This window comes from Phascolarctos cinereus, unplaced genomic scaffold (assembly GCF_003287225.1).
Source record: "Phascolarctos cinereus isolate Bilbo 61053 unplaced genomic scaffold, phaCin_HiC Scaffold_9;HRSCAF=440, whole genome shotgun sequence".
Lineage (NCBI taxonomy): Eukaryota > Metazoa > Chordata > Mammalia > Diprotodontia > Phascolarctidae > Phascolarctos > Phascolarctos cinereus.
The window spans coordinates 205,084,925-205,110,331 of record NW_027556402.1 but is presented as its reverse complement, the minus strand read 5'-3'; the positions used below and the strand labels follow the sequence as shown (position 1 = coordinate 205,110,331).

Sequence of the window (25,407 nt, the reverse complement as noted above, 5' to 3'; positions counted from 1 at the left end):
CAGATTAGCAGAGGCTAGTTGTGCTCAAATGGGAAAGGAAAAACAGCTTAAGACAGCATTCCCAGGGGGCCATGTGTCTAGATCAGGAGTTCTTATGTTGAGGGCTTGCACTGATGGGTTTGAAGATACAGGTCAGGTCGGGTTGTTCCTGTTCCTGTCCATTATCCAAGAGCCGTCTAGGTCAGAATGTAGGCTCTCCAACCTCTTCCACGCACTGTCTGTCCCTTGAGAGGATGAAGGATTTTCAATAAACCTTGAAAGATAATCAGGAAGTGAGGAGAAGACTCGGGGGGGAAATTTCCCCCAGTTACTGTTACCATGAGAAAAATTAATTGTTGATACTTGGCTTTTTCCACTCTGGGTTCTGTTCCCACAAATGGGGTATAATAACCCTAACCCTCAGATCAACAAATGGAGCTTGTTCATAACTTGCTACCCCCTGGTCTGCATGATTTCTTTCTCTCTCTCACTCGCTCTCTTTCTGTCTTTTTCTCTCTTTTTCGCCTCACTGGAGATTAAACATAGTAGCAGACGCAGGCGTCTGCTACATTCTTAATCATCTTTGCTTCATGAATCTCTTTGGCAGTCGAATGAAGCCTGTGGACCTTTTCTCAGAATAATGTTGGGGTTTTTTATTAATTTATTTTGATTTATCAACAATCACTTCCATAAGTGCACAATATGATATAGGCTATACATATACATTCCTATTAAACATATTTCCACATTAGTGATGTTGTAAGGAAGAATTAGAACCAATAGAAGGAACCACAAGAAAGAGAAAACAAAACAAAACAGAAGAAAAAAATAGCAAATAGTATGCTTCAATCTGCATTCAAACTCCATAGTTCTTTCTTTGGATGTAGATAGCATTTTCCATCATGAGACCTTTGGAGATATCTTAGATCCTTGCATTGCTGAGGAGGGCTAAGTCTATCAACATTAGTCATCATACAGTGTGGCTGTTACTATGTACAATGTTCTCCTGGTTCTGCTCACTTCACTCCACATCAGTCCATACAAGTCTTTCCAGGTTTTTCTCAAGTCCACCTGCTCATCATTTCTTATAATACAATAGTATTCCATTACATTCATATACCACAACTTGTTCAGCCATTCCCCAATTGATGGGCATCCTCTCAATTTCCAATTCTTTGCTACCACAAAAAGAGCTGCTATAAATATTTTTGTACATGTGGGTCCTTTTCCCATTTGTATGATCTCTTTGGGATATAGCCCTAGAAGTGCAGAATAATGTTTTTAAATGCATTAAACAAGATACATAGAAGACAACGGAAATAAATTGTGGTTTAATAGTTATCAGATTTTTTAAATGGTAATAGTAAGTTCATAGACTCTAGGTTAAGAACCTCTGATGGCAGAGAATTTTATAAGGAAAGCCACAAAAGGGTACATCTCAAGTTGGAAGTCACAAGGTTATCTATCCTAATAACCTGCTTAGGACACACCTATGATCTCATAGCAAGTTAGACTCCTTACAGATATGTGTGTGTGTGTGTGTGTGTGTGTGTATTCTTAGTTGTAGTGTACCTGGTGTTCTTGTCTCAGAGATGGAACATACATTTTTATCTTTGTGCAAAGCTCTGTTAGGGTCCCAACCCCACTCCTAGTCACACTAAGATAAACTAGATAAGGTATCTTCCTTCTCAAAATCTATAGCCTGAAAAAGGGAAACAAAACCAAGGTCACTGCAGATCCTGCTCCCTGGGCAAAACCTGTGTGGTCAGTGGTCAGCAGGAATGGGGACAACAGGGAATAAGCTGGAGGAGAAATCCTTCCTCAGGCACATTATCATTACAGATATAATGTAGATGTAAATGGCTTACCAGACATGAAACTATGGAAATTTTCCTCTCTGTGGTGGCAAAGACCTTTTATTCAGAAAGCCAAAGGGATCCACTGAAGGGTTTGGGGCAAAACAGTAATCTAGTTATATCGCTACATGAGGAAGACTAACCTGGCCACAGCAGGAAGGATAGATTGGTTCGCAATCACAAATAATTCCAGTAAGGGGAAAAAATGGCTGAGGTATCTAAAGGAATCAATATTGTTTCTGTGGGAAGCTCTCTAATGAGCTCAGATTGGGGGCGGGGGAGGTGTGTACAAAAGATGGCAGGAAGCAGGACATAACCAGGACAAATGGGAAAGTCTTATATTTGGTTTAAAAAGAATCAACCTCATAAGTACAAGATGGGAGAAGCTTAACTCCATAGCACTTTGTATGAAAAAGGGCTTGGGGGTTTAGTGGGCTACAGAAGCTTAATGTGAGTTAACAATGTGATATAACCCAAAAATCCTAATCTGATTTTAGGTTAGAGAAGAAAGCTAATGAGGTGATAGTGCCATTGTACTCTGGTCTGGTCAGACCTCATCTGATGTGTGGTGTTTAAAAAGTTCAAGAAACATAATTCCTGGGTAATTTAATGATTTCATTAATAATGCCACCATGTTTATTAATAAAAGGATGGTCATTTGGCAGGCCATCTCTCTCTTAGATCAAAGACAGTCATGGAGGGCAGGCTTACAGCTTATATGCCCATTGGAAAAGGGGTGTTCCCAAGGGTGACAATCAACTCTGATTGGTTAACAATTAATGAAAATGAGTATTACAATGAGGTGCTGAAACTATTCAAATGAACTTTATGTCATTTATTAATAAGTTACCCCTAGCCTTGGGCAATCTATTTTTTTTTTTGGCTAGGCTATGGGGTTAAGTGACTTGCCCAGGCTCACACAGCTAGTGTCTAGTGTCTGAGGCTGGATTTGAACTCAGGTCCTCCTGACTCCAGGTCAGGTGTTCTATCCACTGTGCCACCTAGCTGCCCCAGCTTTGGGCACTTTATTCAAAAAATCTGTCCCCACCCAAACTTGAATAGAGAATAATGGCTTCCCTATCTGGGTGGGGTCTAAACAAGAGTGTTAAGAAAGTTAGTCCAATCTCATTATCAGTAATGTCCTTCTAGAGACTGAACTTTTGAAATCAGGACTTTGGAAAAAATACTCTGGATCTCCTTAAATCATTGGTTATTAATAATCATTTCTCTCAGATGTCTATTTAATTCTACACACCCACGTTTTAGGGTGGAGAGCATTCATAGAAGGGCAACCAGGATCCAAGACGATGGCATAAGAGATTTGGTTGAATCAACTGGGGATGTTTAATGTGGAGAAAACTCAGGCAGGGATGACAGATCTCTTCAGAGGTCTGAAGGACAGCCACGTGAAAGAGGGATTATTAGGACTCCAAAAGACTAAGAATGTTTAGTTTGATAGAGCAGTCACGGACACTGAATTTGCTGTGTGACCACTGATAAAGCATTTTACTTCTGTACCTCAGTTTCTTCATCTGTAAATGGGAATAACACTACTTATACACACCCTACCCTCAAGTCCTTCCAATTTTATAGCTGGCTTGGCGTTAACCTCTTAGGACCATTTTAACAAAACTGTGTATAAGTGTATGTGTCTATGCATGCCTATGTGCATGTGTGTGTGTATATATATATATATATATATGTGTGTGTGTGTGTGTATGTATGTATGTATAGATAGATATAGTATATCTACATATATATAGTACACACACACACACATGTACAAAGTACAAGGCAATCTGAGAGGCTGCACTAGCAACTAGGAGGAGGGAGATCAGGAAAGGTTTTGTGTAGGAGGTGGAACTTGAGCTTTGAAGGAAATTGCGGATTCTGAGACTCAGGCTGAGGAAAGAATGCATGGCAAAGGAGACAGTCACAGCAAAGACAACAGAGATGAGAATGGCAGTGCTACATGTGAGGAGCAGCAGTCAGGTCAGTTGGCCTGGATCACAGATTGTGTGAAGGAGAGTAATGTATCATCAAGACAAAGAAACAAATTGGAACTGGCCTGCAAAGGGCTTTAAATGCCAAATGCAGGAGTTTGTGTTTGATCCTAGAAGTAATAGGGTGTTATCCGAGTTTAATGATTAAAGAAGTCTGACAAAAGCAAGCTTGTGTTCTGCGAAAATCACTTTGAGAATTACCCATTTCTTTAGGTGTTCATAATGGAATTTTTTTTTCCAATGGTGGCCTCCGTTACAGGTTGAAAACTAACAAGAACATGTTAATTCAGTACAAACGTTTTGGAATTATGCAAGCAAAGTAACTAAAATGTTCAAATCCTGTGATCCAAGGAGGTCATTGATAAGAATGAAGTCCCCATAGACACCAGAATATTCATAGCAGCACTTTTTGTGGTAGCGAAGAACTGGAAACAAAGTAGATGCCCATTGACTGGGCAATGGCTAAACAAATTCTGGTACTTCACCTAGACAAGACAGCAAGCCCTTTTAGCTGCTGCTAATCACAATGGGCTCCTACAAGACTGGCATCAGTAGCTAGAAGGAGGGAGACGCCTCATCACGTGTCACGGTCATGCGTTCACTCACTCCTGGTTGCTTTCCTTCCTGCCTGCCCTTCTCATTCCCACTCCAATATTCCTTTGGAGAACTTGGATTTTAACATTTCTATAGTGGAAGTCCATTTTGTTCTTCTAGAAATTAATTTTTGACCTATTTTATATGAAAGCCCCATCTAAGAATTCCCTACCTGTTGACAGTTCTTTAAAAGACTATGCTAGAAAATAGAAAACACTAACAAAAGACTAATGGCTTTTTAGCTATCCAAAGCTCTTGATATCGTGGGTTAGAGGTATGCAAGCATCTACAATACACACAAGACTTTAAATTTTATTTTACACAAATTTTATTTCACTAAAGTATTAAGCCAAATGTTGTTCTGCAAATCTATTACAATCACTTGTCGTTTGGATCTAACGTGACCAGTGCACTACTGAATCTCTTGGGCACAGCTTCTCAGGCCCTCGTCCCTGACCAAGACACTTAAAGAGCACACAGAAATCTCAGACAAGATAACAAAGCAGGAAGAAGTTTTGTATGTGTTTTTAAATTTTGCAACTCATTCTGAAAGAAGATCATTTAGAAAACTGCTTATTTTAACATGTAAAAAACAATACTATTTTAGAATAGGCTAAATGATCAAAAAAATCATTTGAACAAGACATTCTGAAGTTCAATACAAAAAATACCAAGCTACACTTGCCAATAAGAATTTGTTAGTAGGCAAAAGTCTTGTCTTGAGCATAGCCCAGTTTTTCCAGGTTGGGCTGACAGGCAAACTGGATCATTGGAGGAGGACCACACATCAAAATGACAGTATCATCTCCTGGTGGTGGGAGATGATCCTTGATCATGTCTGCATTAATGAATCCAGAGCTATATTTCCAATCTGAAATGGCATCAGAGGAAACAGTAGTGAGTTTAACTAGAAATTACCTTAAAAACCTAGGGTTCTATCAAAGTGGTGCAAACCCTTCCTGGAGGGCTGGATCAGAGAGGATGGATCATCCAGCCAACAGTTTGAGACGTCTCAGTGCCACCAATGACCCCCTGCCAATAATGCATCACTTACTATTCTTCTACAGAGATTTCACTAAAGCTTCTGTAGCCAGGTGTAGCTTGAAAGGGGAGCTAACTGGTGAGCGCTTGGACGGAGCCCATACTACTTTGCTCCCTCACTTGAATCCAACTTACTTGCATGTCATGGGCATCACCTCCCTGATGTCATGGTCCTCTTTGGGAACAAAAGACAAACAACAACAACAACACCCCAAATGGCTAGAAGGCATCTGTCCATCAGCAAGTCTGGCACAATGCCCAGGAAGGAAGAGCTGTCTGCATTGTGGATCGCTTTCCTGCCCTGAGCCGCAGCACACTGGCACTGATCACAGAGGTGAACTCGCCTTGCCATTCTTCTGAACTGCTTTTCCTACTTTACCCTATGAAGTACTCCCATTTCACCCTGCCAAGGCATCTTTATAATACTAGGCACAGAGAGGAAGGAGGCACTGGGTTAAGACTGAACCTGTTACATCCTGCTAAGTGACCTGAAGTGTTCCTCTCTCTGATACTGAGCCAAAGCTCTTTAAAATAGGTCAAAAGCCAGTTCTGATCTGGGAAAATTTAAACCTATGGGGACTAAGAGAGTAAAAATGGCAACCGGTGAGAAGAGACTGAGAGAAGTGAAAGGATCATGACATTTAGAGATGGAAGGAACCTGAGTGATCACTGAATCCACACCCTTCATTTTCTAGATAGGGAAGGTAGGATCAGAGCCAAGATGGAACCCAGATCCCCTGACTCAGCATCTGGAACCAGGCCACTTCTAGCTGAGGGAAGCTCACAAGGATTACCATTAGGAGGCCTGTCCAGAGTGTACCATAGACTGAACTGGTTGGGATGATTCTTCACTACTTCTTCTAGCTCTGCTCTCAGAAGGATATCCTCCTCAGTCTAGAAGAAAAAAAAAAGATATATATTGAAGAAGTATTGCAAGTATTCTTCCTGGACTCTACTGTTCAGGCAAGAATTGAGAATTCTAACACCAACAGTATGTCAAAACCAAATACTGACTAAAGTCAGCCCAGTATAGAAACAGACACATCATCATTACCTAGCAAGATCAAATGACTCATGTAGATCCATATTTCAAATGAGAAAAATCAGATAAAGTTTTAGCAAGTATTGTGAAAGCCTTTGGGGATTTGAAAGAATGAAGAATGGAAGGTAATGTGGCAAAAGCCAATGTGGGGAAGGAGTGGGAAAATTGAGAGAAGAGAAATTGAGTAAACCACAGAAGCTGGAACACAATTTGAGAAAAAGAGATAAAGCTAGACGGGCTCAGAGATACTGTCATATCCTCTGGGACCTGGAGAAAGATAGAGTATAGTAGGGGGAGGGGGGAAAGAGACATACATGGACATGTTTTAAGTTCTTTAGTATTCAGTGAATCAAACGAGCATTTATTGAGCAATAATAGTGTGCCAGGCCCTCCTAGATGCTGAGGATACAGAGAAAGGTAAAAACACAATAAAGCATAAGAAGATTAGAAAGATGGAAAGGGGCCAAGTTGTTAAAGGTTTTGGAAGCCAAACAGGATTTCAGAGTTGATCCTGGATGGAATGGGGAACCACCAGAGTTTATTTAAAGGGCAGCATGGACATATTTGCCACTTGGGAAGATGACTTTGGCAGCTGAATGAAAGATGTGACCAAAGGGGGAAGCAACCTGAAGCAGGGAGACCAATTAGAAAGCTGACACTTTAAGCCTGAAGTGATCTGAACCTAAGCCAGGGTGGTAGGTATGTAAGTACACAGAAGGGGATACATGTCCAGAAATGATGTAATGGTAGAAATGACAAGACTTGGTAATAGATTTGACATGAGGGGCAAGGACAGAGTCAAGAATGACACCAAGATGACAAGCCTAGGTGACTAGAAGCACTGGTGGTGCCTGCCCTCAGTAGTAAGAGAGCAGTATAGAAAAAGGGAGGATTTGGGATAATGAGTTCTGTTTGGGAGATGTTGAATGTGAGATGCCTACATGGCATCTAGTTCAAGATGCACAAGAGGCAGTGGGTAATGCACAATTGGAGCTCAAGAGAGAGGTTAGGGCTAGATGTATAGATCTGAGATTCACCTGCATAAATAATTTCATCTATGGCAGCTAATGTGATCAGTAAAGGAGGTAGGCTAGAGAGAGAAGAGAGGAGGACCCACAACAGAGATCTGACGGAATATCCATGGTTAATGAGTGGGACCAGAATGAAGAAGTAGCAAAAGAGAATGAGAAGGTGTGATCAAACTGGTAGAAGCAGGAGAAAAGTATCACAAAAACACAGACAGAAGAGAATCCAAAAGAGGGTACTTAACAGTGTCAAAAGCAGCACAGAGGTCAAGAAGGAAGAGGATTAAGAAAAAGCCACTAGATCTACCCATTTAGAGATCATCGCTGATTTGGGGGAAAAAAAATTCCATCAAATGATTAGGTCAGAAGTCAGTATGCAGAGGACTTAGAATTAAGGGAATGGAGAGGAAGTGGAGACGCCAGTTGTAGGCAGCTGTATTTTACATATTTTGCACAAAAAGCTAATGGTGCCTTTGTCTCATCTGACCCCATTTCCCACAAAGTAGCTCTTCTTCGACATTTGTTGAATGACTGAAGATAGCCCCTAAACTAAAATACCTTCAAACAGAAATTCCAAAGCACACATTCTTAAAGAAAGATGAATCCTGCCCTACTTAAAGCTTAATGTTCATGACTTCCAAGGGCAGGGAGAGTGAACAGAGAACGAACTATTACCTAACCTGATTCGCAAAGATTAGGGAGCACTTGGTGCCATCTTCAGGATTCTTGGTGATGTGCCGAATCAGCTGCAGCATTGGTGTTATTCCTAGAACGTATTCGAGAAAACATTCTTTCATTTTCTTGATTCAACGAAATCAGTACATGCATGGGCGCTATTCAAATACCCGAACACGTGGAAATTTGGGTCCCATGGCTACTCTGCACATAATCTATTAACCTTCATTCACACCCCTCCTTCTAAAGTTAAAGATGTGAAGAATCTGCTCATTTCAGTTTTGTTCTGATGCAAAGAACAATGCAGATCCTTCTCCTTTCCTCAGGTATAATTCTACAATAGAGAGTACTACAACACATATTTATTCAGAGGGGCAGACTTAGTGGGCCTACAATGTTACATAGGTAGGCCCAGTAAGTCTGCCCCTCAGAATAAATACGTGTTAATAGCTGCCACACCTCCAGCAAAGGCTGTGTTGTTGAAATGGAAGACAGCACTACAGACTCGTCACTTATTTTCAAACCCTGAACTTAAGTAAGTCTCTGTAAAGTTCAGTGATTTAGGGAACAACCCTAAAACCTGGATATCCATGTTAGTCAAGGAGACTGGCAGTCAGATTTATGCTCATCCTTCCAGATGCAGATCTCAAGACATTAAGTTAAAAAATGTTCTCCATAGCACTATGCCACCCCGGTTAAAAAATGTTCTCCATAGCCCTATGCCACCCCAGGTAAAGTTTTACCTGTCCCACCAGCAATCATTCCCAAATTCTTGGCAAACTTCATCTTAGGTTCACTCTTCTTATCCGGTCTGATTGCCAGCGTACCTGCAAAAAATACTAAGTAACACAACTTCCCAAACTTTCCTCAGAGCATCTCACAGAATACACATCCTTTTCCCACTGCTTTAGAAGAGTAAACAGTAAAGACATGGATTATTCCCAATAGGAAAGGAGGAAACCCACAGCCTCTTCCACTTTAGGGAGCATGACAGTGCAGGAGCAGGGAATGGGAAAGGCCTTTTCTGATAACAACACACACATTACAACCATGTTAAAAAGGAAACACAAAACTTTCCAGTAATTACAACACCAAGCATAGACTCAGTCATGCATACAGAAGGCATATATCTTTGTTGAATGAATAAAATAAATAGAATATTTTGCCTGAAATGACAATCTTGGGCATCGAGATCCAAACTTACGTTACTTCAATCTTCTGAAAAGTACTTTTTTTTTTAGAATGATGGAAATGTCTTAAAACAGGCTCCATCTTTTTCCCACCCCAAATATCCTGGAAAATGCAAAACCTTTCCTGTGGGCATGAGCAGGAGTACCTGGTCCATTATAAGTCAGGAGTCCATTTGGCCCTCGGAAATCAATGGTGTCCCCTATCTTCATGTTATCCACATACTGAGACATCTTTCCCCCCTCAGGAAACTTAGGGTGCACGTTTTTGTAGTAAACCTGGAAAACAAGGCCTTGATGGTTCTCATAGTCTCCAAACACCTTTAATGCCATAGTAACGATAATAACTCTATCATGGTATTTACTCATAGAAATAGCACCCAGACAATTCAGTCTGTTAAAGACTTTATTATAGGCTAGTATAGTTTTATAAGCCAATCTATGGTCATTTCACTGTTAGATAAGACTTGCATTGTTCAACTATGGATATGGTAAGAGTTCATGACCAAATAAGTGACAGAGTATCTAAGAAGATAAAATGGGGCAAGTTTTACTACATAAAATTTAAAGGTTTTTGCACAAACAAAACTGGTGGTTAAAATTAAATGCTAAGAAAACAAAGATGGGCAAAAGTTTTGCAGCAAGTTTCATATGATAAAGGTCTCATATACCCAGGATATTTAAGGAATTGACTCAAATTAATAGGAACAACATCGATCCTCCAGGAGAGAAATGGTCAAAGAATATGAAAAGGCAGTTTTCAAAAGAAAAAATTAAAGCTATTAACAATTGTATGAAAAAGTGCTCCAAATAACTAAACATTAGAGAAAAGCAAATTAAAACAACTCAGTGATTCCACTTCACACCCATGAGACTGGCAAAGATGACAAAAATGAGAAATGACAATTGTTGTCTGGGAAAGAGGCACACTAATGCTCTGCTGGTGGAGCTATTAACTGGTCTAACCAATATGTAAAGCAATATGGAATTATGCCCAAAGTCACTGAAATGTGCACATCCACTGATCCAGAGATATCATTACTAAGGCTATACTCCCAAAAGATCAGAGAAAGAGGAAATGGGACCTTGTGAACAATACTTATAGCAGTTCTTTTTGTTATAGCAAAGAATTGGAACCTAAGGAAATGCACATCAATAGAGGACTGGCTGAACAAATTATGGTATATAAATGCAATATTGTTGTGACCTAAGGAAATAACAAAAGAGATGGTTTCAGAGAATCCTGGGAAGACATGTATGAGCTAATGCAGACTGAAATAAGCAGAATCACAAAAAAATTTATACAATAATAATACTGTAAACACAAAACATTTTGAAAGCCTTAAGAACTCTAATCAATGCAATGACCAACCATGATTCCAGAAATCCTGACAAGAGGTAATGGGACTTAACATGCCAAAGAAGACATGCATTTTTAGAAGTGGTCAATATAAGGATTTGTTTTGCTTGACTGTACATCTTTGTTCCAAGAGTTTTGTTTCTCTTTTTTCTTTTTCCTCCCAGTAGGGGGTGGAAGGAGAAAGAGAAAGTGGAACATTGGGAAAAGAAAAAAAAAGAGGGTCCCTGAAGTGTTTTTCTTTTTTAAATTAAATTGTTTTTCAATTAATAAAACTTGATTTTTTCTCCCACTCCACCCTCAACTGAAAAAAAAAAGAAAAATCATTGCAACTAATATGCTTAGTCAAGTAAAACAAATTCCCATATTGCCCACTTTCAAAAATTATATCTCATTTTGCAATCCTGAGTCCATCACCTCTATTGTTGGGCAACAGGTGGCCTGCTTCATCACTGGCCCTCTGCCAAATATGGCTGGTCGTTGCACTGATCATATTTCTTAGGTCTTCACTGAAGCACTGCTTTCCAAAAATGCACAGAAGGCAAGCACAAAAAAGGAGAACAACTTTGGAAATTACATTTTGAATTTATTATAAATTGTAAAAGGAAAGCAGTTTTGTTTTTCTTTCTTTCTTTTTTTCTTTTTTGGAGGCAATCAGGATTAAGTCACTTGCCTAGGGTCATATAACCAGTAAGTATTTGAGGCCATATTTGAACTTGTGGCCTTCTGACTCCTGGGCTGGTGCTCTATCCACTATGCCACCTAGCTGCCCCAAGAAAAGCATTTTTAAAACCTATCTTATTTAATGTGTATGCTCAGAATATGTTTATATTGTTTTGTATGTGCATATACATATATATATATATATACATACACACATATGTGTATGTATATATACATATGTGTATTTAGATAAGTTCTAGAAGATTCCAAATGGCAGCATGCTTAGGCAAAGAATGATTATTAATCACTCTCAGACTGGGTTCCTGTATCTTTCAGTAGAAACTCATAGTTTGTATGAATCAAGTGAATAATGTTACAGTTGTATATCACTGTCAGGTTCTCCAAAATATAGCATTTTAAACTTCTTATGCCTTTTCACACTTGGGCTAAAATGGAGCTGCCTGAATTTACCTTAATAATAAGGTCCACATAGCCTTTTACTTCATCACTAGAAACAGGAGTATAGGCCCGGATCACTAGATTGCCATTGACTTTGGCAGAAAGATAAACATGTTGACCTAAAGGAGGAGAAAAATAAAAAGTGAGTTTTGTGGAGAATCTTCCTTTTTTTTCTTCTTTTTAAAATAAGCATGAACACAAGTAACCAGGAAGAACTCCACAGAACTATCTGTTTCAGAATTGATGGAAAGGTAAAAAGCATTTCACAGAATCAAAGAATGTCAGCTTTGGAAGGGATCTCATTGGCCATCTGTCCCTGATTTAAAACATATATACATATATTTTTTTTTTTGGCAAGGCAATTGGAGTTAAGTGACTTGCCCAGGGTCACACAGCTAGTAAATGTCAAGTGTCTGAGGCCCAGGTCCTCCTGACTCCAGTGCCAGTCAGTACTCCATCCATGTTGCCACCTAGCTGCCCCAACCCCAATTATATGTTAATAGGACTTCTACCTATAACATTTCTAACAAGTGATCAACTAGATTTTCCTTGAAGAGCTCCAGGGAGGGGAAACCCATTCCCTCCTAAGGTACCCCATTCCACTGATTATTAGGAAGTTTTTCCTTACAGTAAGCCAAAATCTGTCCTTTTGCAAATTCTACCCTAGCACTGTTAGTTCTGCCCTCTAGGGTCAAGGGGAGTAAGTCTCATCTATAACGTCTAACATTTTCCCTGTTAAAAATTTAAAACTATTTATTAAAATTAAACTCTCTTTTCTTCCAACAACTTAACGTTAACCTGACACTTGCCATCCTAGTACAGTGGGCCTGAAAAGATTTAGGCTCCTGCTCTACTCCTCACCAGTTGTGTAACCTCAGGCAAACACTTCCCCTCTCAGAGCCTCAGTTTCCTTCTCTGTAAATTAAAATAAGAGTACATGATCTCTACAGGACCCCTTTCAGGTCTATGTCTCTGTTGAAGCAGATATGTACAAGTACTAAAGTCCAGTGGGTGGATGACAGAATCCCTGTCCTAGAAGTCAGAAGATCTCAAAGTCCAACCCCAGCTTTGCCCTTTGATAATCATGGTCATGTCAGATCAGCTCAACTCTACAAACAGCAGTTTCCTCATCTGTGAAATGGAAATAATCATCCCTATTTAAGGCTATTCTGAGAATCAAATAAGATACAGATATGAAAGTTCATTTTAATACAACAAATATCTATTGTGCAAGGTCATTGCAATCTCCCCATTAAGTCGCTATACTCTGAATAGTTACTAATTACTAACATCAAACTATAACTAGTCATATAATCTAAGCTGAGTTTTCCCCAGACCCAAGCAAACAACCTGATACAGAGATCCTTAGAGCTCTACAGCCGCTGAACAAAAAGCTCTCAGAAGCCCTGGCTTTGAGCCCTCCTCATCGGTGGGAGCTGATGGGAAGGAATGATTAGCAATGGGGACAATGTCAGGGTATGATCCATCACCCAGGCTAGGTAAGGTCTTCCCCTGCCCGCATTACAAAACAAGATCAAAAGTGAGATCTGCCAGCTGCATGAGCAGCACCAAAATCTTATCTGTGTCTCTGAGGATTCTGGAAAGCACCTGGAGTCCTGGCTGTCCTCTTCCTACTGTTCAACCTGCACATTAAGTACAGAATGCAGTTTTTGTTTTTGTTTTTTCCTTAACCCAATTCTTAATTATTCAGCTGATTACACAAGCTTTCAACATGACTTCGGGTTCTCTGCTGGCCTTGTTTCTGCACGTTTCAGTGACCCTTAGTTCCACCACCAAAAGAGGACAGAATATTTGGACACCCTTTGGTTCCTGAGACGTAGTGGCTCTAAGAAGGGTCAAGGATAGAGAGGAAGTGGAACCATAAAGTGGAATAAAATCTGGGAATGTCTTTGGATTAAATCAGTCCATGAAACTCATTCAATTCTATTAACTGAACTAATGGATGGATCTCAATTATTTGCCCTCCCCCTAAAAAAGCTGCGGATAAATAAAGCCCTAAGTTTAGACTGTGGTGGCTCCTTCCTGCTCGTTCTGCTCCTTCTGGCCTTTGCCCACCTCCACTCACATTCATACACTTTCTCTATCCCAACTAGATATGCTTTAAAAAAATCACTATCCCATGTTATTTAGAGGATGCTTTGCCATTTACAAAGCATTTTCACATCTATTATCTCATTTGATCCTCAAGCCTCTGGGAGGCCAGAAGGACATTATTATTCCCATTTTACATGTAAGGAAACTTAAGTCCAGAGAAAGGAAGAAACATGACTCCTATCCCATGGCTAATCAGGTGGCAGCGAGGACTAGACCCCAGGCTGCCAGGCATCAAGGCAACCTGGAACTATAGAGAGGGGTGTGGGAGGTCCAAATTCTCCCTCTCTCTCATACTCACTGGTTGTGTGACCATGGCGCAAGTCACTTAAACTTTCTGAGCCTCGATTTTATCATATGAAAAATGAAGATAACAATACTTGTGTAGCTACTTTAGTGTTGAAAGTGAGGCTCATATGAGAATGTACACAAAGCACTTTGGAAACTTTAAAGGCTATGTAAATATCAGTTATTATTGTTAGCACTAAGCTGCCCTGCTTCTGATGAAAGATTTCCATATCAGCCTATGAACAAAACTTAGAAATGAATTATGTCAAGGGATAGGGTCTTATGGTAGACTAGAATTCAGGAGATTTAGGTTTGGTGATCACTGTGCCCCTGATTTATTGGTGTGATCCTGGGCAAATCATTTCTCAAATTCTGGACCTCTGTTCTCTCATCTGTAAAACAAGTGGATACAAAAGAAATATGCAGGGAAAACAACAACTATACTCATATAACCCACTAAACACTAAAGCCAGATGGGTAACCCAATGTTTTAGAATATCTGAGGTGCCACACTCCCCTTTCCCCTCTTCTAACATGTTGCTAATACGTGCTATCTGTGCAGTCTTTCCATCTCAGGAGTGCTATGAGAATCAATTAAATTAAATACTTGAAAGCACTGGACTTGAGGACCTGGATCTGAATTCTGACTGCTATCAACTTGCCAGGTAATCCTGGGCAAGCAATAATATCTCTGAGTCTCAGTTTTCTTCTCAGAAAACAAGACAGCTGAACTGGATGATTTTTAAGGTGCCTTTTGGCTGTAATCCTATGCTTTGACAAATAAAGTGCTACAGAGAGTACATGGAGTTTTGCATGGAGTAGACTCTCAATAAATGTTGAATTATAGGAGTAAGACATTACAAGTGTTACCATTATCATTACCTATAGGGAGTCCTAAAATGTGATCTGACGTAGGCAGCCCAAACCGGAACCTCTTGGTATCATGGCTGATTTCCTAATGAAACAGAAAACATATGAATACTCTGTCATTCTCAGGGTTTATAGTGCCCTACATGCCAGTATAGTATATGGTACTGGACTATAAATAAGCACTAAAAGAAAGTTCCATTGGCCTCAGAAGGTATACATTTCCTTCCCTTTATATATGTGGGTAAAGTTACCTGGCAGGGAGCTATGCAAACTTCTCAGAGGATCAACTTCCTTCCTAGCCCAGCAAAGAAAATGTCGCTATCAGGTTCCTGCATCTTCAGAATGTTTGACCCAGTGTTTTAAATGAGCTCATTACAAAGAACACAGTTATAAAGGTGATTTAAGATTGTGATTATAAGTATATCTAAGGGCTATTGTATCCTAAAGATTGTTGAGGGGAAAAAAAGATTCTTTAGACCAAGCAGAGAAATCACTGTCGAAGCAAAGGAGAGAAATCATGTTTGCCACCTCACTCCACATGCAATTCAATCCCCTGGCAGAGAGGGCTACTTTAGAATTATTAGGAAATAAGAAATTAAGTAGACATAAACCCTAGAACATAAATTAGTACAGCCTAGAGCCAAAAGGAGTAAGGTAAGAACCTTCTTAAGAAATGAAAATTCAGTCTCCAGCCCTGGTCCCAGTTCTGATACAGTCTTGAAACTTAAAGAAGGGAGGGAAATTCTGTCTTCTTTCAGTGTAAGTCAGCAAAAACGCAAAGGGTACTAGATATCTTCTAGACTAGAGGTTCCTAATCTTTTATGTATCATGAAGCTCTTTGACAATCTGGTGAAACCTATGGATAAACCTATGCATAAAATGAAATACATAGGATTACAAGGAAAATCAATTATACTGAAATAGTTATCAAAATATTTTTTAAAACCCCACATTTCAGGATACCAGGTTAAGAAACTCTGTCCTCTAAACACAAATCCCCCTTTCCCAGCTTTGAGCCATGTTGTCTCCTCCAAATACAGAGAGTCCTTTATCTTGGGATGGGGAGGGGGCAGAAGAATGGAGGCTTGGATGATTACAGGGTAGGTTCAAAGAGGTTCCATGTTTCCAGAAAACAATGGAAAGCATATTCACTCACAGCCAGATTCCCCACCATCAGTAGACAGCCTCTCCTTCCAAACAACAAAATCACAGAATTTAAGAGTTGGAAGGGACTTCCGCGGCCATACAGTTCGATTCATACATAAAAAGAATCCCCTCTATAACAGTCAACAAATGTTCTCTATTTCCAGAGCTCCCATGAACTAGCCAGAAAGAACAGCCCTCCATTTCCAGATGTCCTAGCAGAGGGAACCTTTGGTTAGCGTCAGGGACACAGGAGGTTACCTGCTTATCAATCAGGGGCAGGGCGTATTTTGTATTTGGATCCAGTAAAGTGATAAGGTCTTTCTTCTTTGAGGATCCTATGTTCTTTAAAGCCAGTAGTAATACTGATGCACCAACTACGAAAACCGCAATCAAAAGTGAAGCATTCTAAGTAAATAGAAAAACGGCAGATCAGATACATACCAAGCATCTCCAAAGCCTAAGATGTAAATGGAAACAAGCTAGGCATAATATTTTGAATAAATGTCAAATGGCACCAAACACATGCTTATAGAAATACTTGTTTCTTATAAAACCTATAATTCTGATGACACTGGTGAAGGAGTTTACAGGTACAAGTCACAGTTAGGATTAGAAGTAGCTGATAGACATCCTTCTAAATGAAGCACAGTGAAGGACACTTTAATATTTCTTCTGTAAATGCACATTTTAAATAAAAAAAAACATTTTGTGGTAAGTTGAATTTCTCCAGTATACCATAACATCCAAGAGTTAATGTTTCCAAGCCTTGTATATGGCCTCCAATGGTCTTATAGGGGTACTACTATTGACTGAATAGCTCTTCCAAAAATATTACTGAGGCTATGTTGGCACAGAAGCCAAAGATGGAGGGAAAACTGACGTTTATATAGCTCTTTAAAGTCCGAAAAGCACATTACATGCATTGTCAGATTTGAGCGTCAAGCCAACCTTAAGTGGGTATTACAAGTCTAATTCTTCTCACGTTACAGGTGAGGAAACTGAAGCTCAAAGATTTTAAGTGCCGCCCTTGGGCACTGCTAATGGCAGTCGCGGGATCTGAACCCTGGGCTTCCGGCCTCGGGTACTGCACCCTGCCCACGGGACCCCTCACCTACGGGGCTCTCCCTCGCTCCCTGTCCCAGGTAGGCCCGCCACCCCCAAGCAAAGGCAGGACACTCTCTGCTAGCTAGGTAGGTCTGCCCAAACGCTAAGGAGCAGGAGGGCAGAGGGCAGAGGGCAAAGGGCAGGGGGCAGAGGCTGAAGCCTGGGGGTGAGGGTCCGTCGGTGGCCCTTCCCCGGGCGAAGACTCCTCTCATTCCCGCGGCTCACCGAGGGCTGAGCCTGGCGTCCGGGCGGCCCCGGCGCGGGAAGGAAGGCATCGCTCAGGCCGCAGCCCCAACCCGGCGCGCCGGCCCGGACGCCCACTCGGACTGGGAAGGATGCGTGGGGCCTATGGGGACAGGGGACACGAGGCGGAGCAGCAGATTTTACCACGCCGGACGAGGCCTCCATGACGGCAGCGGCTCGGGACACACCAACAGGTCGACCAAAGGACAGGTGGCCAGACGGAGCAGCAGATTCAGTGCCGGGACCGAGCACTGGAGCAGTCGCCCACCCCGCCCCTCGACCTCGGACTCCGCCTCACTCTGAAGCCGAGGCTTCCCGCCCCGCCCCCTCAGCCCTAGGCCCCTCCCCTCCCCAACCCCTCTGCCCCGCCCACTCAGCTGTCTAATGGCGTGACCCCGTCCCACCCTTCTCAGTTCTCAGGCTCCGCCCCTTTCCACCTACTCGGTTGAGGAGGGCCTCCTAGTCCCGCCCCTCAAACGCTCAGGCCACGCGACCTTCCCTCTCCCCCTCAATCCCATAACTCCCTTCCTGCCCCTTGGATTCTGGGTTTCCAACCTCCAGCCTGGCTTAGAGACACACCCCCAGTAGCCCCGCCCCTCATTCTCAGGCGCACATCCATCCCCCTCTGGTTCACCCTTTGCTCTCAGACCCCTCTGCTCTCAGACACGCCCCTCTCCCCATCCCCCTCGCTCTCAGACACGCCACCTTCTCCAGACCCAGCGTTTAAATTCTAGCCCACGAGGTCGCCTCCAGGCCTAACGTGGGCTGGCTCCTGGCTGCCTGGGCTGTCAGTGGAGGAGAAGAACTTGCCCTGCAGCCCTTCCCTTAGAGAGCAGAGACCACGGGCCGACCCGCCGACCTGTGGCGGAGCCCCATGGCTGGCCCAGGTCCAGGCCCTCAGGAGCAGGGGGCGAGCCCTGGGGGCGGGCGTACCAGCTGTCAGTCACCCAGGCAGTCCAAAAGACCCGAGCCAGGAAAGGCCTCCCGGGGCGTCGGGAGCAGTGGGTTTGTGAGGCCGTCTACACTCGCCTCTCCCTCCTCCCTACACCCGCTCAGGGCTGGGCAGGTCCAGCAGCTCCTTCAAAATCTAGGCCGTCTAGGCCTGCCAAGGAACTTATGATCCTCGGGGAAAAAAATTCCAGTATTGTTAGGGAAACGTCCAATACACAAAACTGGCCTGGAGGCGGGGGTCTCCAGACCCACCAAAGTTCCCAGGTGCTGGGGTCAGATCTTGATTCTACCACTTCCTACCTGTCTGACCTTGGGCAATAATCTTAACTAGCATTTACAGGATACTCCTGGTTTGCAAAGCACTTTGCAAAAATTATTATTCCACTAAGAGGTAAATATCCCCATTTTACAACTGAGGAAACCAAGGCAGACAGAGGTTAAGAATCACACCCCTGTAAGTATCTGAAGCTGGATTTGAACTCAGGTCTTCCTCACTCCAGGTCCAGAGCTCTATCTACATTGCCCCCTAGCAAGTTTCTTGGATCTCTGAGCCTCAATTTTCTCATCTGTGAAAAGGGGGATGGACTATGATTTCTTTTTTCAGTAAGTTTTAATTGATGTCTTTTGTTTTTTGCATCACCATAGTTTCTCCTAGTATCTTTTCCTCTCCCCCATATAGCAAATAGTATTTTTTTAAGACAAAAAAAGAAAAAGGGAAAAAAATCAGCACTGCAGATCAATACATCAGAAAAGTCCCAAAACATGGGCAATGTGCACTACCTGTGAGCCTTCCATTCCACCTCCTCAAAGGGGTACACTGGGGTGTCCTCCCATCTCTTTGGAGGCACACTTGTTCTTTTTGTATCACTCCCATTTGATTTTGTGCATGTGGCTCTTCTTTTCCTTTAGTGTAGCCCTTGTGCATATTGTTTTCTTGGCTCTGCTTGCTTCACTCTGCATCAGTTCACATAGGTCTTTCCATGCTTCTCTATATTCACCACATACATCATTTCTTACAACACAGTATCAACCATTACTGAGTTTGTTCTAAGAAAGACAAAATTAGGCTGCATGTGCATGTTTATTTATCTCAAAGCTTGCAGAACACGCATATAGAGATGTGCATGGCAGTTCATTGTAGAAAATGAACCCAAATGAACTCTTATAAATCTTCAGAGCAATTCCCTCTCACCCCTCCCTTCCTTCTTGGGTCCAGATGCCTGGGTCAGCCAAAATTATAATCTCCATGTGTGTTAACTATAATATGAAAAAGGAATATCTTAAGTGCATAGATTATAAATACAATAAGATAAGAGAATGTCAAAGTGTCAATTGAAATTATAGATCCAGGATGTCTGTTTTTTCTATCATTAACATATAATAATATAACGTGACATAACATGTGTCTGTAGAATACCAAGATAAGAAAAGTATCGTTATTCAAGATAGTATCTGGTTCAAGGCGCCTTGTCCTTGTAGTCACAAGCAGAAGAATGCTCCTAGTTTGCTTCATATGGCCTTGCAGTTGCTGACACAGGAAGGAGCATTTTGAGTTCACTCTGCAAAACAAAGCATCTCTGTTATGCCAGAGCAGGCAAAGCATTATGGTGGGTTAAACTCAGAGTGGGCCAAAATGTCTCTCCCGATTGGCTAAACCAGGTTTTAGGCCTTTCTCAGTTCTTGGGAGTTCCAAATGGTCTGGGGAGGGGTTCACAACAGTAATATCCCATTACATTCATGTAAGACAATTTGTTTAGCCATTCCCAATCAATGGGCATTTACTTTGTTCCAGTTCTTTGCTACTATAAAAAGTGCTGCTATAAATATTTTGGTATATATGGGGACCTCTTCTTATCAATGACTTCCTTGGGCTATGAGTTCAATAATGGAGTCTCTGGGTCAAAGGATATGGATGTTTGAGAATACACAATTTCTAAGGTAACTTCCAGCTCTCTATTTATGAACCTATGACCTAGAGTTGTGAGGCTGAGGATCAACAGGGCAATTTCTGGCCTTGCTAGTTTGAACAAGGTTGTCAATGAAACCATGAACTTCTGTCATGTACAAGTTGGTTTTTTAAAGCGCAAGTTAAATGTAACATTCCCATGGAGACACGATGGTATTCAGGGGTGGGGAACCTTCAACCTGGAGGCCACATATGGCCTTCTAGGTCCTATGGTGTGACCCTTTGACTGAATCCAACCTTCACAGGACAAATCCCCTTAATAAAAGGATTTGTTCTGTGAGGTTTGGATTCAGTCAAAGGGCAGCATTTGAGGACCTAGAAGGTCACATGTGGCCTCGGAGGCCACAGGTTTCCCACCCCAGGATATGTTATAAGGATGAATTCAATTATAGGAAGAAAGAAGTATTTCCTTTGCTTTAAATAACAACCATGAAGACTCTTTTGCTTTTCTGTGCATTTTATTCAGGAGGTTTGTTCTAACAGAAGAAATACTCCTTACCTTTCCATCATTTCTAATGAGATTCTCTCACTAGATACTTATGTTGATAATATAATAGTAACAATAATAAACAAACTCATTTTTCTTTTTCTGTTCCTGCAAGTCAATATGTTTTTCTTGGCCCAAGTCAATGGTAATCTGGTGATCCAATGATGAGGAGAGAGGTTATGTAAATAGTAAATTCAGGTAGCCAGATCTCAGCCCAGGTGTGAAAAGGCAAGGGCAAGATGAGAAAAGTTAAAAATGATATATTTTGGTGAACCTGACAGGGACATTCTCTATCTGTAGACATAAGCTGTTGGTGTTTGCGGGGATGAACTGGGCTGGAGGAAAGAGCCTGAGTGCCTATTGAATGAAAACAGAAACTCAGACTAGTAGCACTGGACAGCATTGAGAACTAATCCTATAGGGGACTTGAGTATGACCAGAGTTCCCATAAAACCATGAAGTGTACCCTAGCAGAAGAGCCACATGGACTGTGGCCACATGCTGAATTAAACTGAAGAGAAAAATCACACTTCACAGACTGAAGACTCAATGGTAGAGAACTAACATTATGAAAACATAAATAATTATACCCTACAGTCACTCTATTGTATCAGCACCCTAAAAAGATGCCATTGTTTTAATGTTATCCTATTCAATTTACGTGTTTAAGGAGGTTTATCTCCATATTTACTCTGAAGAAAAGTCTGGAGTTGGGAAGGAGTTTTGCACAGGAGGTTGGGTTGCTTTCAAGTTTTCCAAGGGTTGTTATATGGAAGAGGAATGTGATCTGTTCTGTTTGGCCACAGGCAACAGAAACAGAAGCAAGGAGTGAAAGCTGCAAAGAGGAAAATCTAGGCTTGATTCCAGGAAAAACTGCCTACTAATTAAAGCCATCCCAAACTGCTGCGGCAGGAGTTGGTGGGCTCCCTGCTGTGGCAGGTCTTCAAGGAGATGTTCTTGTCTGTTACATTATCTAGGCAAGTCCTTTCAGGTATGAGACTAGATGGCCACAGAGATCTCGTCCAACTCTTGAATTCTGTAGTTCCAGCTCCATTTACTTTCAAACAGAATCTTTCATAAGTTTAATTTACCAGCGAGGTTACTTATCATGGGTTTTAAGAACCATAGTGGCTAACATCATAGAGCTTTGAAAGGACAGAATTTACTGGGGAGTTTTCTACCAGCGAATGCCAGGTTAGACCAGAAAACGACCTTTAATTCTAACCTGGCTTTTGCTTGTAGAAAACTCCCCTCACATCCATCAGAATGGCACAGTTGACAAAAAAACGGAAAACGACAAGTGTTAAAGGGGCTTTGGGAAAAAAAAAAACATTGATGCACTGTTGCTGAATCAGCCAGGGGTCTTTCCACATTAAAGAGCTTTGGTTCAGTAATGGAGAGAGCAACATGTCAGGCCATTGAACAGGACATGAGAGGTTAGGTCGTTAACCCTTTGCTTCTTCTCTCTACCTGCTATAATACAGGTACGTTGGCAGGGTAAAATGGGAATTCTTAGTAGGAAAACAGATTCAGAAAGACTGCCACTTTATAGCACTTCACACTCTATGAATTCACACTTCATGATCAGTGTCAGTGCTTCGGAGCAAGGAATGAGTATAATCTAATAATACAAATAGCCCCACCTCCCACTGAAGTGGTCTGATGTTTATGTCTGGGCTTTTCCCATACTTACTCATGGACAAACTCTTTCCGATAGAATCCATGTAGGGCTTCAGGCATTCACCAACAAACTCCAGATCAAGGGAAAACCTGGTTACAAAAGCTTTACTGAAATTCTCAGAGGAACAATTAGTAATCACTCCTTCCAGGGAGGGGATTAATATTAGTTCTGAGATTCCTTAAGCCATAGACAGGCATATATTCCCTCTTTGGTCCAACCCTATAGGTAGGTTAGGAGAGTTTAATATTTCTTTGGAGGACTCCAGATTTTACAGATTATTTTTAGTTAATTTGACTGCCTTCTCCATCTCTGCTACTATTTCACATTGGAAATTTAATTCTGGATTTATTGATACAGACATGATCAATAAGCATCTCCTCCCACCAGAAGATGACACTTTTTAATGCATGCCAGCCCCCACAACATCTCAGCTTATTATCTCAACCTGAAAAAGTTGGGCCGTATTCAAGGAGGCTTTTGTCTACTAACAAATTTCAGTTCATGTTGCCAAGTATACTTTGGCATCTTTTGAGTTGAACCTGACAGTGCCTTCTTCAAATGATATAGCCTACTGTACAATGGAAAATGTACTTGATTTTGAGTCAAAAGGACTTACATTCAAATCCGAGCTCTGTTCCTTACTACCTAGAGTAACTGTGGGCAAATCATTTTACTTTTCTGGGCTTCACTATCTTTGTCTATAAATGGGAAGGCAGCAATTTAGGTATAACTGAAGGATAAAAAGTTTCCAGTTCCACTATTCCCCTACAGTACAGCTAAGTGAAATTCCAGTATAATCTACATGATTCTGGAACTAGAGTAATTTATTCACCCCAAGCCAAATATTAACCAGGTTTGGGGAAATTCCTAGTGAGAGTAGTCAAAAAGGTGGATTTAACGTGAAGGAATCCTTGCTAACATCACTTGGTGTGACTGTGGGTCAGACTCTGACACACAAACATACACACCCAAACAAACAAAGTTGAAGCAGCCCTGAGGCTATAGGCTAGCCTACCCCCCTCCCCAAAATTTTTTTAAGCTGTTGACCCTCTTGTTGGGGAAGGAGCAAACAAGCTGTAATTCAGCAATGAAGTATTGGCAGTAGCAACCCAGCAGAAAAGTAGCAGTTGAAACTCGGCAACGAAAGCAGTCAAACAAAAGACGTCAGTATGCCACAACTCTGGCAAAAGCAGCCTAACGAATGGCATCATCAGATCTGCTGGGGCACAATGATAGCTTTGGAGATGAAGAGGCACTATACCACCTGTAATGCAATCCTGGAAACGTGATTTGTCTGAGCTTTGAGTATTCCCTTTTCCAGTGGTTGCTCTGGAATCTGTGAGCCAGTATGAGAGTGAGTACGTGTGTGTGTGTGTGTGTGTGTGTGTGTGTGTGTGTGTGTGTGTGTGTGTGTGTGTGTGCGTATTAATGGTGATGGGAAAAGAAGGCTCCTTGTTAGTTACCTTGCTATTTGAGTTAATGTCTTCTCTGGTTTTCTTTGGTTGAAAAAAAATGGAAAAACATTGGTCAGGAGCTGCCGAGCTGTGGTGTTGAACACATGTTGATTTAAAGAATGACTTTCAGTGTATCAAATCTCCAACTCACATTCAGAATACTGATAATATGAAAAGTTTTGACTAATGAGAGTTGTAACGTCTTTCATTAGTATTTTCTGCGCAAAGAGTATACTCCATTCCAGTAGTCTTCAGGTGAACTGGTAAAATAAATAAATAAATAAAAGTCTTAGTTGAGGTTAAAACCCTAAGAAAGAGAAAGAGTAGTTTCTAGAGAAATGAAGTAGATTTTCTTTTTTTTTTGAAAGCACATTTTATTGATTCCTTTTGTCTTTACATCACAACCATTTCTCACACTCTCTGCAAACTGAACCCTTCCTTGTGAAAAAAAAAGAAAAAGCAAAAACATCTAATACAGAGGTTGTACTTGACAGTGCACAGTAAACCATACACTGTTCTCATTGTCCTACTGTCAGTCCAATCTGGAAAACTGTACTATGTTCTCTACTGAGAAAGAAAGTTTCATTCTTTCTTTTCCAGGACCTTCACTGGTTTTTCCACTCCTGAGGAGGAACATAGATCATTTCCATCTCAATGGTATCTCAATGATACCTTGTAATATCAATGATATCGTGGAATACCAAAAGCTATTAGAGGTGGGAAAAACATGGGATTGAGAGGAGTAGGAAATGCAGACAGACTAGAAAGAAAGCCTTGAAGCTACCTAGATGGGAGCTAAGTTGCAGGCTCCTTGAATTTGCAGTATCAGGGACAATACAGAGCTTATCCTTCATGTAGAGGAACCCTCAGTCACTTGGTAGTACCACGATTTTAATTCAAATTTAACTTAAAGAGCACTTAATTGTCTACTTTGTCTAAGGCTCTGTGTTAGATGCCAGGATACAAAAACAAAATAATTTCTACCTTTAAGGAGTTTACAAACTACTGGGTATAGGGGGAGACATGCAAAGAGATAAGTAAATATAATTTGCAGGGGAAGGATGGCACTAACAACTTGGGGAATCGGGAAAAACCTCATGTAGAGGCTGGCCTGTGAGCTGAGTTTTGAAGGAAATTAGTGATACGAAAAGGCAGGGGTGAGGACAGATGGCATCTAAGTATGAGGGATGCCGTCCTATGCAAAGGCCTGTGAAACAGCACATA

General features: G+C 41.4%; 1 protein-coding gene across 1 annotated transcript; it reads right to left on the bottom strand.

The window, feature by feature from the left end:
* Window positions 1-4,736: 4,736 nt before the first annotated feature.
* On the bottom strand, window positions 4,737-17,950 carry CYB5R2 (cytochrome b5 reductase 2). Its single transcript, XM_021005462.2, has 9 exons — window positions 17,789-17,950; window positions 16,556-16,702; window positions 15,164-15,236; window positions 11,894-12,000; window positions 9,552-9,681; window positions 8,959-9,042; window positions 8,221-8,306; window positions 6,268-6,367; window positions 4,737-5,303 (listed from the first exon to the last, which is right to left on the bottom strand). Exons 1-9 carry the CDS (start codon window positions 17,807-17,809, stop codon window positions 5,131-5,133), a joined length of 921 nt encoding a protein of 306 aa, XP_020861121.1. The 5' UTR covers window positions 17,810-17,950; the 3' UTR covers window positions 4,737-5,130.
* Window positions 17,951-25,407: the final 7,457 nt, after the last annotated feature.

Bases quoted from the DNA above. Each gene is read 5' to 3' on its own strand.
- CYB5R2 (XM_021005462.2), bottom strand. From the start codon at position 17,809: ATGGAGGCCTCGTCCGGCGTG. The intron at 16,703-17,788 runs GTAAAATCTGCT...CTATTTACTTAG, and splicing joins TGGAGGCCTCGTCCGGCGTG to AATGCTTCACTTTTGATTGC. The intron at 5,304-6,267 runs GTAATCCTTGTG...ATGCCATTTCAG, and splicing joins TCTGGACAGGCCTCCTAATG to ATTGGAAATATAGCTCTGGA.